The 22339-nt window shown below is 44.0% G+C and overlaps 1 protein-coding gene across 6 annotated transcripts in view; it reads right to left on the minus strand.

Annotated features, from left to right (window-relative positions):
- Positions 1-22339, minus strand: part of TMEM87B (transmembrane protein 87B) — a 38284-nt gene that overhangs the window by 15620 nt on the left and 325 nt on the right. For 2 of the 6 annotated variants that reach the window (XM_016126103.2, XM_036224898.1), the window contains exons 2-11: positions 19390-19450; positions 11515-11606; positions 8574-8705; positions 7618-7671; positions 6480-6570; positions 5190-5251; positions 4789-4972; positions 4518-4617; positions 2006-2099; positions 417-488 (exon numbers count right to left, since the gene is read on the minus strand). In XM_016126103.2, coding sequence (XP_015981589.2) covers positions 417-488; positions 2006-2099; positions 4518-4617; positions 4789-4972; positions 5190-5251; positions 6480-6570; positions 7618-7671; positions 8574-8705; positions 11515-11606; positions 19390-19450 — 942 coding nt within the window. Of the gene's footprint in view, positions 1-416; positions 489-2005; positions 2100-4517; positions 4618-4788; positions 4973-5189; positions 5252-6479; positions 6571-7617; positions 7672-8573; positions 8706-11514; positions 11607-19389; positions 19451-20992; positions 22236-22339 lie in introns of those variants that run through there. The other 4 variants (XM_016126104.2, XM_036224899.1, XM_016126105.2 and 1 more) reach the window with 3 other exon arrangements.

A 22339-nucleotide genomic window follows, 5' to 3' on the forward strand; every position in this document is an offset into this window, starting at 1 on the left:
TGCCTCTTCCTACTAAGCCCCTATTTGTCCTCCCAGACTCAATTTAAATGTCACCATCTCCACGTAGTCTTTCCTGATTTCTCGCTAGAACACCTGCTCTCTTTCCTATTTGCATAAGACCTCTCGAAAATGCAACTACTACTGATACATGTTCCCAGCTGTGTGTCTGTCTGCTCTACCAGACTGTGGGATCCTTAAACACAGGGAGTGTTTTTTCCTCCTATGCCTCCTCAGTGTGGGGCACACAGTGAACACTTAAGTTAGCTTGGGGAGTTGTTACTTTTTTACCTTCAACTAAATTCCTATCTTGAGGTAACAGTAACACAAAACTGTATTTACTATTATTATTACAAATTAAAAGGAATATGATTTTCATGATATAACAAACTATTTTAGAGGGCCATAGTAAAGGATATGAACCATACAAAAATGGAGTCGATAACTGCTAAAATTATTTCACCCAAAACAACGGCTAAATGGTTAGAACCCTGAAAGATAAAAACAGAAAAAAATGCTGAATTTCATTATATTACAAGAATTATCATCTGATGAAGAAAAACAATTTAGCTCACAGCATCACTTTACAAAAGCCACAAAAAAGATTCTACTTCCTAACAGAATTGTGTTTCAGCACATGGGAAAGATCCGTTTGGGTAGCAATAGATACTAATTTGTCAACGACCTGTTTGAGGACAAGGTGAAACTGAACTACATACAGAATGGCAAATAACAAGCACCATGTCCCCACCCCACTAGGGCCACCGTGTCAGTTTCTCCTCTCCACACCAAACCTACAGCCATGGCACTCATGGAATGGACCCTCATCTCTTCTACTCACATGAAGGACATGGAAAAAGGCAAATAAGGAAAAGGCACAGAGTGGGAGGGACAAACGGCATAGATTATCTACTTTGCTCTAAGCAGGAGCTGACAGAGAAGCACATACTGACTATACAATCTTAAGGAAATACAGAGTATGTACTGTACCTATATGTGGAATATTTACCTTCTGTTTTCCTTCTAGAAGATTAGTTTCCTTAGTTATATAAAAATGCACAGTTCTTCATTATTACGTAAATGTAAAAATAAGTACTCTGTTCAAGAGTCAAAGATGAAACAGTAGTTGTACCTCACCCAATGAAGTGGCAGGTGTACATCACCTGATGAGGCAGCAGGTCTGCCTAACCAGATGCAGACGCATTAAGACAACAGCGGGAAGAAGAATGAGGCTTCTTAACACTACCAACTAGAGTCCTGCTTCAGGGTCAGAGTGAACACGTGATGTGAACTCAAAGGTCACATACACAAACTGCTTGCGCAGTGACCTGAGTTATATATCTAGGTAAAAATCACACTATTCTTAGAATTAAGTGAAATACAATAAGCTGCTCATCACTCAGTCATCAACTGTGTGATTAAGACAAACTGTGAGCTAGAAACCTCAGGGTGTCCACAGACATAAATACTCCATCATGTCCCAAGAGGAGAGCACTGCCCTAGCGCCAGTCACCCTCGGACACTACCTGCTCCCAGTCCTTGTGGGAACGGGCTCTGCTGAACCCCATAACCCTGCGTCCAGAGTCTGAGGTGGCCTACGACCAAGTGAGACTTGAGAGTGAGATGTTATGCCTGCACATGTGAAGGGGGCACTGACACTATCTCATGTGGCACGTGCATAAGCCGAGGTGCAAGGAAGGAAGGAATGTGTGCGGACTGCAGAACGACAGAGACAAGTCTTCCTTGTGAAGGGTGACTGCGGACACTTTGAGGGGTCAGCTCCTGGGCAACACCATTGCTGCCTTCAGTCAGGTAGGTCGTTTCAGGAAGTGCTCTGGGGCTTGTCTTTTACTTCCAGGGAGTATTAAGAAGGAAACACCCCCATAGGAAATGCAGCTCGAATCGTGCTCTTTCATAAACTCCCTGTCTTTACAAATTCATCTCAGGAGACATGAGGTTGAGCCGCAGCAATGACAAAGGGGCGGTAGGGGGATCATGCGGTTTTTACCCTGACGACTCTCATCACGCCTTCAACCGCTGCAAAGGTCAAGTAGAGGAGCCCAAGTCCAATCACCCGATGCATAATTGTCCCCAGGCGAGGCCTGGATTGGGGAAGGAAATCAGGGTGGAAAGAAAAAGCAGGTCACATGTCTGAATACAGTCAGGGGCTCAATTCCAACAGGACGGAAGTTGCCACCTAGTCGGATAGGTCTATCCCACCCATGGTGCTTTGTTCTAGGAAATGCCTGTCTCCTGGTGACAAGGCAGCAACTGGCTCAAAGCTGGACCTTCTGCTCTGGAACTGGGAGCAAGCGAGCACTCTGCTGCGGAAATGTAAGCACAGGGGCCATGCCGTCACCCGTCAACCGGCCCAGATCCGAAGAGCAGGAGGATGCAGAACAGGCTGATGACATCGGGGAGGAAGTGCTGACTTCTGAGTGTCACCAGCAGAAATGATTTAGCCCTTTCTCTGACATTAATTAAAACTGTCTGGGGTCCGTTTTGTTGGAGTTGAGCAACCAACTTATGACCTGGGTGGAGAAGGAGCGGACATTAAGAGACGGAGCCCCATCACCTTCCTTCTCTCAAGACCCCAAACCAATGTGGACAGACTTCAGTTCCAGTCTTTGAATTGGAAAGAATTAAAGTACCATTTTGATTCTTTAAAAATACAGATGAATTGGGAAACCGCAAAGATAGTGATTTCTATGGTTACTAATGTGACAGAACTGAAATTTACTGACACCTACAAGTCAGAGTCTATTGCACATGCATTGTAGCTCAAAAAACACTCTTTTCAGAGTTAATTAGAAGAAAAATGGTTTTGAAGATCCTTAGGATCATCATTTTAAAACAATCTAAGTACCCACAGTTCATGTTTCGGATCAGTTATTTCGTTTAGTTTATCTGAGTTCTGACTCTGTCTAACAGCTAATGAATGGCCCTCCCTGTGACAGCTGACATGTGGGCTGCAGCGAAGGGATGTGATCACCAAGGCCTGTGCCCCACATGCTAGCTACTTCGTCTGTCCCCTCACTGAAATACACCACACACGCCAGTGCCCGGTGCTCCTAACTGCAGCTGAGAGGCACGTGAGACATGGCAGGGGCTCTGGGGCTGTGCCCTGTGCCAAGTCCCTAAAGCGGAGCATGGGAGGGACTCAATAAAAGTCCAACAGGAAAGAGGCCTGGCTGAGTGTGCGCCCCAGCTCACCGTGTGCATCCAGCACCCTTCGGGGGATGGCACTCTGGTCTAGGGATGGTGCGGTGATCTACACATGGGACACAAAACCAGCAAAGCCCCTACCAGGCTTAGTGGAGACAGCAAGAGCTCACGTATACACCCAGAGGTTTCGTAGGGAAAGGGTGGGTGTCATGTTCAGAACTCTGGCAGGGCTGCCTACCTGAATGTGAAGGGGGAGCAGGGCTGAGATGGTGAGGGGTCTGAGGAAAGAGCCCCCAGGAAGAAAAGGTGGGCTATTTAAAGGAGAGCAATAGCATGACAGCCAGTAGGACAGAGCTCAGTGCTCAGAGGAGAGAAAGCAAGGGACGAAGTTGGCCATCAGAGAAGCCAGAGGAAAATGAGCAGAAAAGTGAGATCTGAGTCATACTCCAGGAGGTTCCCCTTAGCCGCTGTGCCTACACAACCCAAGGGAGCACAGGTTAAGGGCTTGGGTGTGTATGAGGATATCAGTGGTCTGCCGGATCAGAAGGATAGCTAAAGGAGGCAGTGAGCATGGGGGAGGGCAGTGCCAAAGGCCAGAGGCCACGGCTGGGTCAAAGGGCAACAGGAGCTGACGTGTCAGAGACAGTGAACAGGAAGAGGTGGTGATAGCTGAAAAGTGGCCTGCGGTGATGGACAGGGTGCAGCTGTACAGAGAATGGCTGAGATGAAGGGCAGGATAGCAGCTGTTGGAGGTGAGATGGTGTCACCCAAAGACTAGCCCCAGGGTCCTGGCCAGACAGGGCATCTGATGGTGATGTGCTGAGGGGCAGGTTAGCAAGTTAAGGGATGAGGGGAGGAGGCTGGGCGGTGCCAGGGCTGCAGCAAGAGGTGGAGCAGGCAGCCAGGAGGAGGCCAAGCTTCTGGGCATCAGAGGGATGAAGGGAGAAGGGTGCTCTGAGGAGGACAAGTGACACAGAGGATGAGGAGCAGGAGGAAACAGTGCTGAGGGACAGGGCTTAGCCCAGGAATCTCGCTGACATGGCAGTGTCCTGTCCCTGAAGGCATCCACACACAGTCATAAGAGGCAACTGGGCTGCTAAGGAAATAGAAAATTATTTGGACCTCGAGGATGGTTTAAAATTTTCTACATCCTTGAAACTGAACCTTCATTTGTGGGACTGAGAAGTGACTGGAACTACACTCAGGTGCTTGCTATGCGGACAGTGTGGGACCGCCAGTGCATGGACAGCCCTTGAGAGTGCGGCCTGCACATACTTCCCAGTGGGTTTGTACCAGGACACTGACGGGCGTCCTGCTCCACGGGGGCCATGGGACAGAGACACAGCAGGACTTACTTCACGATGCCGTAGCCTAGGCTCATGATGATCACCAGCAGGCGAGCCAGTGTCTTCTTGGTGGCGGAGATCAGCTCCGCCAGGATCAACAGGCCTTGGGCTGAGGGAAGAGGAACAGGCTCGCTGCGTGCACCTGTGTGGCCGAGCCAGAGCCGTTCCGCCAGCCTCCCTGGGACACCCGCTCCGTCTGCCATGTGCCTGTTCCCATGGTTGTGCTCGCAGACACCAGGGCCCCTTGGGTTACCATGTTTTGGGGAGAGTCACAACTTACTCGACAGCCCAGTGCTGTTGATGTTCTGGTATTCGGTATAGAAAACTGCTTTTTCAAGCATTCCCAGGAAAATGACAGCTGCAATCCAGAACTGGATTCTTAATATATCTTTCCAGTAGCAGGCCAACCACACGAGCCAGAGCACACCGTACAGGGCGTACACGATGCACATGACCAGATAGAACTGCAGGGCAGAAGCTGCCATCAGCCAGGCCTGGCAGTCACCTGGAAACTGACATTTCCACCCCACGCTTTGCTCCTTGGCTTTCTAGTCAGTCTGGAAGCTGAGAGGGCAGGGCAGAGCCGTAGCTCCTAGGGGTCACCACTACTGACTCTTGAGAGTTTAAAATTTTCCAACTAGGATACAGAACCTGTTTTTAGGATATGATAGACATACTCACAATCATGAGAGGCCAGTCGGAGGCAGAGAGGTATCCTTTCGGCCCCATCATAGAGAGAGAAACTGGCATGGGGAGAGGGGTAGAGAAAGGACAGTGAGCTCTGTCTTCAGCTTTCAGGGTGGGCGCAGTCCCCAGCAGGCCCCCAAAACACAAATTGATCTGTGCCCAGCAGCTGTCCTATCGCACAGCTAATCATGGCACTGCCATGAGCACGTGTTCTAATATCCAGGCCAGATCTAACCTCATGCGAAGCAGTCACACTGGCTGTGGCCTGGCCCCAGCTGGTCATTCGGGTTATTGTCTGAGACACAGTAATGAACAGTGTCTAGTGCAGGACTTGCGGTGCTCAGCAGCGGCCCCAATGACTAAGTGCGGGGCACAGTGCTGGCAGCCTGAGTAGGGGAAGGCACGCCCAGAAGGCAGAACGACCTCCGGGTCCCTGCTCCCTCTCTGTGGCCTGGCCTGGCCCACATATCATCTCCAGGGTGAGGTCTGACCCCACGGCCCTCCAGAGCAGGCACCTCCTCCAGCTCCCCACGAGATCTCCTTTGCAGTGATGCCTGTTCAGTCCATGCTCCCTGCCCTCACCGGATGGGGTGTCTCTCAGCAGCAGGGCCTGGCTCCCCTCTGGGTCCCCAATGGATGAACCAGAGGAGTGCACACCCTTAGGACCCTCACATGCTGTCTGGTACTGACAGCACGGCAGATGCCCCTCTGGAAAATGGTAACCAAAGCAATGCCAGGGCATGTGAGAGCACCGTGCCCTGGCAAATGGCTTACTGAGAGCCTGCTCCTGCGTGGGCAGAGGAATTACAGCTAATGAGCTCATAGAGGCCACCCCGTGAGGGAGCTCAAGGCCACGGGAACCCCAGTGGCCAGGCATGCCACTTCTACCTACAGGCTACAAAATGCCGCTTAAAAAACTTTTCAAAAAGCAACAATTTCTGACCCCTGATGATGACCATTTGAAAAAGAATATGATCTCTTCAGGCACGAAGAAGATGTCACCTGTCCAATTCTATGCGTTGATTTTTTTTTTTTAATTTGAAAGCATGGAGAATTTTCTATCCCGCTATGAAATTTAAAATTTAAAATTTATCTTAATTTAAAATTTTCTATCCATTAAGTACAAAGTTTTATGTCACCCAGATAAACAGATTATTCATTTTTGCAATTAAAAGAAATTCATCTTTGAATCGTGTTTTAACAGAGAATGTAGGTTTGGGTCAATGACAAAAATATAGAATACAGGGAAGGCAGGCAATAAACATGCATATAGTTTAACTATACCATTCAAACTCCAGTTTGCATCCGTATTTTCCGTTTTAATTGAAACAATAAAGATGTGAAACCCATCTCTCTGTGTTCTTGCAACAACATCCTGAAACAGGAAAAAAAAATCTTGTTATTTTAAAACCTTGCTATATAAGATTCAGCGAAATGATTGTTCACCATATTTTAAAACTTTTAATAATTAAATTGGGTTACTTTTAAACAACACAATCAGATAACACAGAAAAAAGGAAGGTGGGCAGTGGAGGGTTCCCCATCTGTTTACCACCATCTTCCGGACCCAAAGATGGCGGAGGAGAGAAGCCTTTCAACGTTTCCTACTTCCCCTATTTCTACAGATTTCCTCGTGTCTCTGCTCTATGTTGTATTATTATCTTTCAAGTACCTTTTCTCATATTACTCTTCCCTTGTTTTATCCAAATATCATCAAGTATGCAGTTTTAAATTGAACTATGAGAGGCAGAAGTCAGATGACATTGTGAGAAATGGCTCTTATTCATATGTGGCTAAATTATTCTAATTCCCTAAGGGAGTATGTTGCTAGCGGTCCCACTGCAGACTATGACTGCTACTTTCATGCTGATGCCCCTCGCATGCCCCATGTAACTGGTGACTGGGCTAAACTTCTCGCATGCCTCCTTCCTGAATATCCCTGTCCTGCCCTTTTACCCTTTTACTTTCTCCTGCTTCACAGGTGATAGTCTATGCAGCTCTTCCCAGCCATGGCTGAGGGAGGGCCTCTGTGCTATCAGGCCGCTTGCTAAGATAGAAGGAAACAAGAAACGAGCAGTCACAGTGTGAAAGCGGACAGGCTGCAGCCCCAGACGGCTCCTGTGGCCCTCGACCTCTTGGTCTCCCCACTTTTAGTAACTCCCCAAAATAAAAGAAAGGCTACACAGACGTTAACCTTAAATCAGAACTTTAAAAAGGGTCTTAAACAAAGAAAGAAATGAGGATATGCAAAAATCACAGACATATGTATGAAAAAATACTGTTTTAAATAAGACTTTTTTTCTTTCTCAGTTCTAATAACCCTACTTTATATCACTTTCCAAATATCTATCCATCAACAGATTCTTTTCAGTCTTACTATAACTTGCATTTATTTGCTTTGATGACAAATAAAATGATTTACCGTTGATCCTTCCTGGTTTGAAGCATTTCTGATATTTGTAATTAGTTCTTTATTCTGGAAAAGAGAATAAAATAATTTTATTTTATATTGCTGCATTTCTGTGAGGATAACAATTAAGAAAAAATGTGTTATGAAAAAAGTAAAAATCTGAAAGCTGAAAATCAGAGAAAAATTTCATTGTAGCCCACACGAGTGACTAAATCATGCTTTTGGAAAATTTCCTCCTTAATCAGGGCAGTGGACACAGCCGGCGGGGAGGGTATCAAGAACTCAAAGGGGCTCCGGGTGCTGAAATGTTCTGCATTTGGCTTGGGTCTACACCAGCTCAGTTTTTGAAAATTCATCAATATACTTCTGATCTTCATGCTTTACTATATGTTTATGGCACTTTGCAAATATCTAACCTCTTTAACATTTTTACTAAAGATGTATTTTCATTTCAGAATTTACAAAAAAAAAAAAAAAATAAAGTGAAAATGACCATGGCCTTACTACTCAGGGTGACTGCTGGGAACATTCTAGTATCTGATTTAGATTCTAGAATGCACTGAGAGGAGCAAGTATGTTAAATGCTGGTAAAGTCGAGTGCATGGACAGTCTGTGGTCATAGCAGCAGGCCTGGGGCTGACAGCATGATCCCTGGGAACCCTGTGAAGAGCTGCTGTGAAGGGTGGGGAGGTGTGCATGGGTGGGGCCAGGGAATGAAGTGAGCTGACAGCAGGTCACTGAGGTGGCCAAGGGTCCTCTTTCAGGGCGCTACTGCCAAGGCTACAGGGAAACAGACGATGGCACCAACATCTAACAGATCACATGCGACTGCCTCACAAATGAACTAAGCATGAAAATTAACCAATTAAGCACCTTTATCAAAATTTTGGTTAAGACAGAATTTAAGTCAATACTTGTGTTCATTGGAAGTGAAATAAATTGTTTTACCCAGCGAGACAGATACTCACATATAATGAGGGAAACACCTGCAAATCACTGTTGCAATCTAAGTTTTCATTTTTGGTTGTCCAGCATTCGATATTCTCAAAATAATGACCACAAAAGTCTTCATCAACACTTTCAGGCTTCTGTGACAGTTCCTATCCGAGGTGAAATTCTATGTTATCATTTATTACCATACTTCCTATCCAAGAAGATAAGTAAAATGTAATATCTAAATAATGACAAAAACTTATTCAGTTTAGAACACTTGAAAATATGCAGTAGAACAAAACACTGAAAAGAAAAAAGGTCTCAATATAATTTTAAGTAAAAGTGAGGTGAGCACAACATTTTATCTGCTCCAATGTGCTCAGACACAGCAGTACCTGATATAACCATGATCTCACAGTAGGACAATGACTCAAGTGTTTTGAGATACAAAATTCTTTGTCTGGGGCTACCTGCATCTTACCCCAGAGGTAAAAGATCTCACAGAGAAAGCAGCATTTAATCAGAAGGAAAGACAAGCCATACACCTAGCAACACAAAGCAAAGGTACAGATCCAACTGGGGGCCGGGGACACTCATTTATACACTAGAACCTGGGTCTCCTCCAACCCCAAAGTGGGAATAAAACCCAAGGGCAGCGCCTGGTCACCAAGAAAAGGGTAAGCTGGCTTCCACTGCCAAATATTGGACAATTTGAGCAAAGCAAATAAAAATAGTAACAGATTATAGGTTGTAACAACCCCAAAACCAATGAGTCCATACTGATGGCTGGCTGGCAGACAGGTAAGACGAAGGCAGAGGGAGCTCACCCTTACAGCAGAATGCTAAAAGATGTAGAAGAAAACTCAGACTCAGAAAGTCGCCATGCAGCAATCATAGAGAAATAACTGATCCTCAGGCCAGAATCAGAGGATGTGAAAATAAGGAATGATGGGGAAATAGGACAGGTATCTACATACAGATCCAAAAGTACTTCTTCACAAGTTACGGCTGTTAACAAAGAGAACAGCAGGGGTGTCGCTGGTGAGAAACCTGGCAGAAACTTCCCTAATCAATCAAACACAGCTAACATCACCCGAAATGGGACAAACCGGAATTTCTGGTATGCCTACTAAAACCACAATCTGAATCCAATCCAAAATCAAAAATATCCAGTTGAGGCACATTTTGTAAAAATAAATGGCTTGTACATTTTAAATATATCAATGTCATGTTACTTAAGACCAAAAACGAAAAATAAGCTGAATAGCAATATGATATGGATTGGCGCCTAGATCCAAAGGAAACAAAACCACAACAACACACCTACTGAAAAGGAGGTTACTGGGACCTTGGAGGCATTTTAAAAAGGTCCGTCTACTAGATGAGAACATCGTCATCAGTGTTAGGGCTCCTGAATCTGATACTTGTGCTGTGTGACCTGAGTAGCACCATTCTCAGAAAATGCATGCAAAGGAGTTAGTATGAAGGGGTAAAATATTTAGGGACGTTGAAAAAGGAACATTCAAGGAATGTTAAATGTTGGCATTTTTTACCCCAAATGAAAAGATAATATAAATAGAAGTATGGAAGCCCACACGTTATTCAAACTAGGAGCCGACAGATCACAGATAAGCTGGAAAGGGACCAATTCTGAGCAACCACGGCAACATCAGGGAACAAGCATCTGGACGAGGACATGGGAGCCCAGGAGTTCCTGGGGAGGGAGCCTAGGCTGCAGGGCAGGGCAGGCATACCTGTGGCCTGTCCCCCTTTCTCAGGCACACCCGCCTTCCCCTTCTCACCACTTTCTGAGACCTGCTCACTCATTAAATCTACTGGGACTCACAGGCTCTAGGTATCTGTTACTAATTTTTAATGAAGTGAAACTTTAACATTTCTTTCTTAAATTAAGTTGATTTTTGTTGGTATGTGACGCAGTCCCTTTATCAATGGTTCCTACATGTCTGATTTAAACATTTACTAACATTTTTCGTAAGACACAAGAAAAACTAAAAGATTTGTATTCTTCTCAGAAAGCATGTACTTTGATGTAACTAAAACATCTATTGCCTAAGGCCCAAAATAAATCTGTGGCACTTCTCAAACTACGATCTGTATTTCTAGCCAATTTGCCCGGTAGGTTAATAAACCTTTATATTCATAATTTTTCCATCATAACTTTACATGCTTTAAAAACTTGTGTTAATGAGGTATCATCTCATACCTGTCAGAACAGCTGTTATTAAAGACAAGAGATAATAAATGCTGGTGAGGATCTAGAGAAAAGAGAGCCCTCGTGCACTGCTGGTGGGATGGAAAATTGGTACAGCCACTATGGGAAACAGTATGGAGCGCCCTGAAAAGTTAAAAAAAACAGAAATACCTATGACCTAGCAATTCTACTTCTGGGTCTTTATCCAAAGAAAACCAAAACACTAATTTGAAAAGATGTATGCACCCCTATATTCACTGCAGCTCTATTTACAATAGCCAAGATATAGAGGGAACCTCAATGTCCTTTGATGGATGACTGGGTAAAGAAAATGCAGTACATATACACCATGGTATACTACTCAGCCATAAAAAAGACGAAACATTGCTATTTGCAACAACATGGATGGATCCTGAGAGTATCATGCTAAGTGAAATATATTAGAAAAGGACAAAAACCATATGATTTCACTCATATGTGAGATATAAAATAAAAAGTAACAAATGAACAAAACAAACAAAAACAAACTCATAGACACCGACAATAGAATGGTGGTTACCAGAAGGGCAGGTGGATGGGAAGAGAGCAAACCGGGTAAAGGGAGTCAAACATGCGGTGACAGAAAGGGACCAGACTTTAGTTGGTGAATACACACGAGAATATACAGATATTGAATTAAACTTTTGTATTCCTGAAATTTATACAATGTTATTAACCAATGTTACTTCAATAAATATTTTAAAATATGTTTGCGTTTTACTTACCTCCAGCTTAGAAAATTCATTTTGGCAGGTGTAATGCTTCAAATACCAGCCTATGGTAAACCTTACAGGCCCAGGACAATGGAAGGACTGAACTGTTTAGAAAAAGAAAGTCTCATTTTACAATAATAATATAGATACACCATTATAAATTTAAAGTTTCAAGAATGTAATTTGAAATAGGCTACTTCAGTGAAACAATGAGTAAAATGTTACCTAATTTCTCCAAAATCCACTGCAGATCAAGACAGATAAATGCTTGAAGTCAGATGATCATAGCTGATCCACAGCTTCTATACTACTACTCATTCACCTGTGAGTGGCCAGATGTGCTGACATTGCTTACTTCACTCTACGATATTCTCTTCACTGACTTATTCACTCAAAAAAAAATTACTGAGTAAGCACCCCTTACATGCCAGGAAGGGATGCAACAGTAATCGAGAACAATTCCTGATCATGACAAGAGAGGTAAGGGGGATAAATCAAGAGGACATAACCCTAGTAAACATATACACACCCAACATAGGATCACCTATATACATAAAGTAATTATTGACTGACATAAAAGGAGAGATCAAGAATAATACACTCATAGTAGAAGACTTTAACACCCCATTAACACCAACGGACAGATCTTCCAGGCAAAGAATCAATAAGGAAACAATGGGCCTAACAGATACGTTAGAATAGATGGACTTAATATATATTTTCAGAGCATTTTACTCCAAAGCTGCAAAATATAAATTCTTCTCTAGTGCACATGGAACATTTTTCAGGACAGACCACATGTCAGGACACAAAACAAGTCTCAGTAAATTTAACAAGACTGAAATCATATCAACCATCTTCTCTGATCACAATGGTATGAAACTAGATATCAACTACAAGAAAAAGCTGGAAAATACACAAACACATGGAGGCTAAATAACATACTACTAAATAATGAATGAGTTATTAATGAGATTAAAGAAGAAATCAAAAAATACCTAGAGACCAATAAAAATGAAAACACGATTCAAAATTAATGGGACACAGCAAAAGCAGTCCTAAGAGGGAAATTCATAGCAATACAGGCCGACCTCAAGAAACAAGACAAAGCTCAAGAAAGCAATCTAACCTTACAATTAAAAGAACTAGAAGAAGAACAGCAAACAAAGCCCAAAGTGAATAAAAGGAAGGAAATAAAGATCAGAGTGGAAATAAATGAAATAGAATCTAGAAAAATAGTACAAAAGATTAATGAAACTGAGAGATGGTTCTTTGAAAGGATAAATAAAATTGACAGACCCTTAGCCAGTCTCATCAAGGAAAAAAGAGAGAGGACTCGAAGAAATAAAATCAGAAACGAAAAAGGAGAAATAACCATGGACTCCACAGAAGTACAATGGATCATAAGAAAATCTGAACTGACTGATTACCGTCAATGAAACAGAATCAGTCATCAAAAACCTCCCAAAAAACAAAAGTCCTGGACCGGATGGCTTCCTAGGTGAGTTTTACCAAACATTCAAAGAAGAATTATCACCTGTTCTTCGCAAACTATTCCAAAAATTCGAGAAGAGGAAAGGCTCCCTAATTCCTTTTATGAGGCCACCATTACCTTGATTCCAAAACCAGGCAAAGACATTACAAAAAAAGAAAACTATAGGCTGATATCTCATATGAACATTGATGCAAAAATTCTCAACAAAATATTAGCAAACCGAATTCAGCAATACATTAAAAATATCATACACCATGATCAAGTTGGATTTACTCTTGGGATACAAAGTTGGTTCCATATTTGCAAATCAATTAATGGGATACACCACAATAACGAATAAAAAGATAAAAATCATATTATCATATCGATACAGAAAAAGCATTTGACAAAATCCTGCATCCATTTATGATAAAAACTCTCAGCAAAATGGGAATAGAGGGACGATAACTCAACATAATAAAGGCCATATATGATAAACCTACAACTAACATCATACTCAATGGGGAAAGGCTAAGAGCATTTTCCTCAAAATCAGGAATAAAACAAGGACAGCCACTCTCACCATTCCTCTTCAATACTGTATTGGAAGTCTTAGCCACAGCAATAAGACAAGAGAAATAAAAGGCATCCGAATTGGAAAGGAAGAAGCAAAACTCTCCTTATTTGCCGATAAAAGACACTATATATAGAGAGAACCCTAAAGTTCCACCAGAAAAACTGTTAGAACTGATCGATGAATTCAGTAAAGCAGCAGGTTACAAAATAAATATTCAGAAGTCAGTGGCATTTTTATACATTAATGATGAACTTTCAGAAGGAGAAATTAAGAAAACCATCCCATTTACAATTGAGTTGAAAACTATAAAATACCTGGGAATCAAATGAACCAAGAAGGTAGAAGACTTGTTTTCAGAAAATCGTTAAGTCATTGAAAAAGGAATTGAAGAAGATACTAATAAATGGAAGCATATACCCTGCTCATGAGTAGGAAAAATCAATATTGTTAAAATGGCCATGCTAATCAAAGCAATCTATAGATTCAATGCAATCTCTATCAAATACCAATGGCATTCTTCAGAGCTAGAACAAATAACCTAAAATTTATATGGAGCCATAAAAAACCCAGAATAGCCATGGCAATCTTGAGAAAGAAGAACAAAACTAGAGATATCACACTACCTGATATCAAACTATACTACAAGGCTATAGTAATCAAAACAGCATGGTACTGGCATAAAAACTGATACATTGATCAATGCAACAGAACAGAGAGCCCAGAAATAAATCCATGCCTATACGCTCATTTAATATATGATGAAGGAAGTAAGAATATACAATGGGATAAAGACAGTCTCTTCAAAAAATGGTGTTGGGAAAATTGAACAGATATATGCGAAAAAAAAAAAAAAGCTGGATCATCTTCTTACATCGTATACAGGAAAAGATTCAAAATGGATCAAAGACTTAAATGTAAGACCCAAAACCATAAAACTTTTAGAAGAAAATATAGGCAGTAAACTCTCTGATATTACTAACAAGAATTTCTTTTCAGATATATCTCCTTGGGCAAGAGAAACAAAAGAAAAAAATAAACAAATGGGGCTACATTAAACTAAAAAGTTTTTGTACAGCAAAGGAAACCATCAACAAAACAAGACAACCGACTGTTTGACAGAAGATATTCGCTAATGATAAATCTGATAAAGGGTTAATATCCAAAATTTATAAAGAACTTATACAACTCGACAACAACAACAAAAAACAAACAGTACAATTTAAAAATGGGCAGAAGAGCTGAACAGATACTTCTCCAAAGAGGAAATACAGATGGCTAACAGATATATGAAAAGATGCTCAAGGTCGCTAATCATAAGAGAAATGCAAATTAAAACCACAATGAGATATCACCTCACACCTGTCAGAATGGCTATCATCAATAAATCAGAAAACAGCAAGTGTTGGCAAGGATGTGGAGAAAAGGGAACCCTCAGACATTGTTGGTGGGATTGCAAATTGGTACAGACACTATGGAAAACAGTATGGAGGTTCCTCAAAAAATTAAAAGTGGATATACCTTTTGACCTAGCAATTGTACTTCTGGGGCTTTATCCAAAAAAAACCCCCAAAACAATAATTTGTAAAGATCTAAGCACTCCAATATTCATGGCAGCACAATTTGCAATAGCCAAGATATGGAAGCAACCTAAATGCCCATCAACAGACGATTGGATAAAGAAATTATAGTTTATATATACAATGGAATATTACTCGGCCATTAAAAAAAATGAAATCCTACCATTTGCTATGACATGGATGGACCCAGATGTTATTATGTTGAGTGAAATAAGCCAGACAAAGATAAATACCATATGATTTCACTTATATGTGGTATCTAAGGAACAAAAAGAACAAACTAATCAAAAACAGACTCACAAATATAATGGACGATTTGGTGATGGACAGAGGGGAGTGGAGTTGGGGGACTGGGAGAATGAGGTGAAGGGTTAAAGAAGTACAAATTAGTAGTTGATAGTTGGGCACAGGGATGGGGAGCATGGCAGAGGGAATGCAATTAACATTAATATGATAGCTAAGTGGAAGGCCAGGATAGGGAGGGAGAAATTGGGGGAATTGTTTTAGGAACAATACAGATGTCTAACCAATGTACTGTATACTCGAAACTAATTTAAATAAATAAATTTATTTAAAAAAAAGAGAGCGAGAGAGGTAGGGGGTGAGAGGAATAACGATGGAGCAGGCTACTATGTAGCCACAGAGACTATGAAGGATTGGTGGTGGGCTTGCTGGGGAGCAGGTTTCCGGCGGGAAGAGCAGGAGCCAGTGAGGCGAAGGGGAGGGCGGGGTATATGCAGAGGCCCAGGGTGTGTGCACACGTGGCACCAGAAGGGCCGCCATTCCAGTGTCTATGGCCGGAAGAGATGGGGGAAGCCAGAGGTCTCCCTAAAGGCTCTCGTGTTCTGCCCAGGTGTCTTCATAGCACCACAAAACATCAACACAACAAGACAACCAACTGTTTGAGAAAAGATATTCTCCCACTTCAGGTAGAAGGCCGACATGTCCAGACAGACTGGAAAGGATTAAGCCCAGAATAAGAGAAAACTCTCCGGGGAGTGTTGTGACAATGTGGCAGCTGGCTTCCTTCACAGCAAGTCATCAGAGAGAAGCCACAGAGTCTTTTTTGACCTAGCGTCAGACACGACATGCCATTCCTTCTGCCATATTCTACTGGCCAGACCAACCTAATACACTATAGTAGCGGACTACATGGGGTCATGTATACCAGGAGGCAGGGACCACTGTGAGCTCCCCTGAAGCCTGGGAACCAGAGGGAACCCAAACGGAGCCCTGGCTGATGTTCCAGAAGTCGGTGGTGGAATATCTGGGGCAGTGCCCATAAGCTGGAGCCACAGAGAACAAGTAGAAGTGCCCTGGACTGAGGTCCCTGGAGTCTCCGGCTGCACAGGGAGAAGCCCGATGACTCTTGAGTCTGCAGAGGGCAGGGACTGTGGGAACCGTCCCCAGCCAGAGTGCAGAGGCCTCACTCAAGACAACACTGGAGAGAGATGGAGAAGGGTCACACCTTAGGAGTGGTGCTCTCAGCCCCAGATTAAAGGCCACTCCAGGCCCATTCTAAACGAAATTAGAAATAAAACTGGAAAGGATTGAAATGACCAGAAGAAACTTAACTGTCTGCTATAACAAAGCCAGCAAAAGAAAATCGCACAGCACTCAGGAATGCAAAATTCACAGTAGCCACTGTTCAAACAAAACATTAGCTATAAAAAGCAGGACAATTTGACTCATAACCATGACAGAAATCAGTCGATATGATAAAGATGATGGAATTAGCAGATACACATGTGAGAACAGATATTATATTTTCCATATGCAAAAGATCTAAAGAAAAACATGAAAATACTGAGAGAAATAAGATGTTGAAAAAAAGAATCAAACTTCTAGAGATTAAAAAATACAATATCCAAAATAAATTTATTATGTGAGATTAACATCAGATTAGATACTACAGAAGAAATTGCTGAACGTGAAGACAAATCAACAGAAATATTCAAAATGAAGCACAGAAAAAAAAAGACTGAAAAAAAAAGTGAAGAGTGCACAGTGACCTATGAGACAATATCAAATAGTCTCACTTGTATAAATGGAGCCCCAAGAGAAGGGGACAGAGGGGGGATAGAGTTTCAAAGTCCACGGTCCAGGGTCAGAGGCGAGATGTTTTTTAGTGTGGACACTCAGTTGTTCCAGCATCATTTGTTGAAAAGACTGAATTACCTTGACACCTTTGTTGAAAATCAGTTGATCATGTGGATGTGGGTTTATTTCTGGGCTCTGCAGCTGACTTCATTCTGTGCCTGTCCTGATGCCAGGGCCACTGCTATCATCGCCACAGCGTTATGTGGGCTTCGAAATCAGACAGTAAAACCCCTTCAACTTTTTTTCAAAATTGTTCTAGTAACTCTAGGTCCTTCGTGTTTGTATATAAATTTTAGAAACAGCTAGTCAATTTCTACATAAAAGTTGGCTTGGATTTTGATGGGATTTAACTGAATTTATAGATTAATCTGGGAGAATTGACAGGATCGTGTTAGCTATAGATATCTCATAGATGCCCTTATCGGGCTCGGGAAGTGTTCTTTTATTTCTAGTTTTCTGATTTTTTTTTATCATGAAGGGGTGTTGAGTTTTTTTAATGCTTCTCTGCACATATTGAGATGATTATATGGTGTGTTTAGTTATGTTAATATGACAAATTACATTGAGAGATTTTCAACAGTGCTCCACATGGCTGCAATAGAGGAGTCACCTAAGGGAAAGCCAGATGTCTGAACCACCAAACTGCGCAGGCCTCAGGGACCAAGTCTTAGCTTTGCAGGCACTGAGTGTGACTCCAAGGACACAGCGACTCTGATGCCTTTTCCGCACCACTGATACAGACATATAACCAGGGTGCCCAATGACTCACTGGCCGTGAGTGGTCACTGAGAGTGCATGTGTAGTGACCCACTGACTGGCTCCTTCAGCATGCCTTCCTGGATGCTCAACAGCACTGAGAAGGTTGCTTGGTAAGGATGGCATCAGGGCAAGGGGATCAGGTGGCTGCTGTACCACACCTGCCGGCTACCATCACAGCAGTGGTCAGAGCTCACCCCAAAGTCCCCACCAATGCTGCTGGACAGCTAGCTTTGCCTGGCTGAGCCCTCGTTTCCACAGCTCTGTCTGTGGACTCGTTCCTCCTTCAGCTGTGTTAGCATCGCTGCTCTTACTGTGGTCCACTCGCAGGCTGGTCTCTGACATGACCTACTGATCTTTTAAAATCAAATTCTGTGTTTCACTCACCCATATAACGTTTCCTCCTATGTAACTTTTTGTCAGCACCAGTCTCTCAGATCTTACTTGTCTAGACAGTGAGACATGAATTCATTAAAGCAATCAGATGCCAAAATTTTTCCTCGTCCACCTTGGCCTTCAGTTTCCTCTTCCTAAGTTCTTATCACCACTGATGGTCTGATGTCCCAGAGCTGTTTTGAGACATCTCTGCTTTCTAGATGGCAGCTGGCTCACTTCCCTCAGCAGACTCAAGTATGGCAGACAAACCCAGCAAATGATCAGATCAGAGCAGGGGTGGTGCTGGTAGTGGTGTGTGTGTAAGACAAAGGAGAGTGGCTCTGGGTCCCAGGAAGTCAGTATGCTCTGCCCAACAAAATACAAATCCTCATTCTGAAACTTTGACCCTGGCAACCAATGAACCCAGGTAAGACACTGGAAACAGTAAGAGGAGAAGGAGCACAGTAAATATGATCCAGTGTAAACCCATTAAAAATACTGAAGACCTCAGGGTCTGTGAAGGGGTGACCCCTTGCACAGTAGAACTTCTATCAACAACACAGTCCCTAACAAGCACTGTCACTTTCGGAAGCCCTGAAATCCTAATTAAAATGCCAATGTCCAGTAATTTTTATTTGATAGTATGATCATGGGTACATTTAGAAAATTGAGGGGCACCACAATCATAATATTTCAGAGATTCACAAAAGGAATTTATCTAGTTTTAAAAGCTGATGTCCAGGGTCAAATTTCACAGAAGTCAAATACTAAGCCTACTTTATTAAATTTTAATTATAACTTTAAAAGAATAATCATATATTTTTTGAGGCAGAATAAGAAAAATCCATTCTTGAATATAACCAAGAGTTGACTGAAACAAAAGAAATCCTTAAAATGCTAGAAACACTTAGAAACAAACTTTCCCAACTTTCATAAAATATATTATGTTGCATGAATGTATTTTAATGTATTAGTTTGTAACATGTTACATGATGTATTGCTATATTACTATTAGTTATTGCACTTACCAGAAAACTTGATCTCAGTTGAGTTAAACATAGTTTTCTTAAATATCAAAGGTCCTGATTTCTAAAACGAAAAACAAGAAAACAGAAAGATCTTGTTAAATGTTGGAGTCTAGTTTTACCTGAAAAATGTGTGGTTCTAAGGCTCGTACCCCTCCCTGTGAGCAGGTAAATCTGATCATGCATAAGGGTCTCCGCCCTGCAGTTCAGGAAGCTCGGGTGCCCCTACTCTGGTTCTGCCAGTGGCCAGCGCCATCCAGGGGGCGAGGGCTGTGCTGCTCTCACATAGGACCTGCCAGTGCACCTACAGTGAAGGCACTTCTGAGGGAAGAAGCCGGCCTGTCCACGCATGGTGATGGCTCCCCACTGTGTCCCATGGCAGTCCGGTCCTCGCTGCAGCACACGGGGCTGCGCCATCACCTTCCAGCCTCTCCAGAATTTTCTTTCAGCTCCTCCAAAGCATGGCATTCCCTTTTGCCCTTAAGACCCTGGGGAGTCTCCCTGAAACCTGACTCCCCACCCTTCCCTGTTCCTCTTCCTTCACCTGGCCAATTCCTTCTTAGTCTCCAAGCCCAGTCCCCAGGTTCCTCTCTTAGGAGCCTTCTAGCTGGCCCCACAACCCCAATACGGTGTCAGTCAGTCTGCCCTCCCCAGGAACAAAACCGCAGAGAGGAGGGGTTGTGTTAACTGAACAAGTGGTGAGGATGAAAGCTGAACACTGAGAGGCCGCACAGCTATGCACCAAACTCCCAGCACAGTTTTAGGAACCACAAAACCTCCAGTCCGGTCTCCACTCTGGCTCAGCATCCACCCACCCAACCACCCACGGCCACATCCACTGGGGTGTCCAGCTGATGTCCCACACTCTGCTCCACAGTGCTTGCTGCGCCGTCCACCCCATTAGGTGGTGGGTGATGCCCCCAGACCTGTATCAAGGCCCAGGGCATGGACACACCCCACCCTTGCTCCCTGTTCCTGCCACTGGTGCCCTGATCCAGGGTGTTGTTTTTCTTCCTGCACTTCTGCAATGATGTGGTTGGCCCTCTGCCTCTAGACCTGAGCCCATGGTCCCTCCTCCGACAGCAGCCAGCCAGCCAGTCACAGGTATGTCTAAACCCTTCAGTGACTGTCACTCATTCACACCCCAAATTTCTACTGCTAGCCTGGGGCCCTGATTCAACCAATGAATGGGGTTTGTTGGTTTTGAATTAGTTGACATAATAAAAATATGGATTCTGGTTTCATTTTCAAAAAAGTAGACCTGGAAATTCTGTGCCTACTCTGCCACATGGTAGCCACCAGCTGGAGCCGAAGGACAAAGGCCCTTGTCAGAAGGGACCTGTATCTGTAGCCCAATACACTCCACACTGTCCCCAGTCCTGAGCCCAGCTCACTTCATTCACTGATGTGACTTGCCTCAGTACCTGCAGGTGTTTGAGTTTAGCCCCTGGCCTCAGGCTCAAGGCCAGACTCAGGGATGCAAGGCTCATGGTGGCCTGAGTCCCCTCTGACACTCCTTCCAGAATGTCACCCAGCAGAAACACTACTAACGTCCTGCACTGATACTGCTGTACGCTGTCCTTCCCATCCCCAAGGTGACACCTACGCATCTTTGAGGACCCCACTGGGAACCGACTCCGGAAAGCAGGGTTCAGTGATCCCTCAGTTCTCCAGTAAGATCCCAGATGCTGCCATGTGTGGTTCTCACATCTGCTGTCCCTGCTGTGTGAGCTTGAGAGGCAGCCACTGTCTGAACTTAACTTTTGCACCAGCAATGGCCAGTACAGTGCATGGCACATGGTAGGCACTCAAACCATTTGCTGGCCTTTATCATCAAAACAATCATTTCTTGATAGATGTTCAGCTCAAATGAAAGAAGCCCCAACCTTCCTGTTCTGAAGGACATGTTCTGACAACTTGAAATGGGGAAAAGCTCGCCTGCTCTTTGTGAAGAAGGGCTTTGTGGACAGCTGGTCTCGGTCACCCTAGACCACAAATTACGAGGTACCTTGGGAAAAGATCTCTTCTTCCTCATGCAGGAGGCATAGTCATTCTCTCTCCTTGGCCTTTGGAGTCTCACTATCCAAAGCAGACTTGGCAAGGATCTTTGCCAACATGGTCAGGGCTCACCATCTAGCTGCAGCTGACTCTCTTGCAATAGTGTTACTTCTGACTTGGCTTATGACACTGGCCATTCACTCCAGAAGCAGCGTGAAACTCCGCGATAATGGCGATACGCAGGCTCTGTCTGTGCTGCAGGCTCTGTCTGTGCTGCACTGGGCTGGAAGCCCTACCGGCCCAGGGCCTTGCCCAGGGTCCTGAAGACGCCTGGTCATTTAGATGAAAGACGGTACCTCTGCCCCTAGACAGCTTATCTGTTGTGGGAGACACTTCGGCTCCTGGAACGATTTTCTTTTTCTGGCTGAGGAAATCAAACATGAGTTTTGCCTTTAGAATCCGGCCATCATTTCCACACCTGTGGAAAATGCTCGTGCCAAACAGAGCCAGATGATTACTCTTGCCTGGAAACGCAAGGGACAAGGCCTCTTCCGAGTCCCTGTCCGGAACTCCTAGCAAGCCTTTCCAGAATGCCACCCCGCACCCTTGCTTCGTCTCTTGTAAGCGGGGTGCCAAGCGCTCCGGGGACCTGCCCTGGAAGGAAGGCCGCATCGACTCCAGCCTGCAGACTGGCCCCCACACGTTCCTTCCACACCCTCCCCCCAGGAACAGGGAATGACGACGGATGGCCACGTGTACCCCCCACTCCCGTCACAGAGAACACGGAAGTGCCGCGCGCTGTCTCGTTCCTGCCGGAATTGAACCGGAGGCCTCCGTGCGGCCTCGCAGTGTGGCCCGGGGACCGCCCAGGACCCCGCTGGGCGCTGAGCCCGACCTCGCGCGAGCAGACCCGCTGCCCCCAGGCCCTGGCCGGCAGACGAGGGGCGCCCGCAGG

Source organism: Rousettus aegyptiacus, unplaced genomic scaffold (assembly GCF_014176215.1).
Source record: "Rousettus aegyptiacus isolate mRouAeg1 unplaced genomic scaffold, mRouAeg1.p scaffold_m13_p_7, whole genome shotgun sequence".
Lineage (NCBI taxonomy): Eukaryota > Metazoa > Chordata > Mammalia > Chiroptera > Pteropodidae > Rousettus > Rousettus aegyptiacus.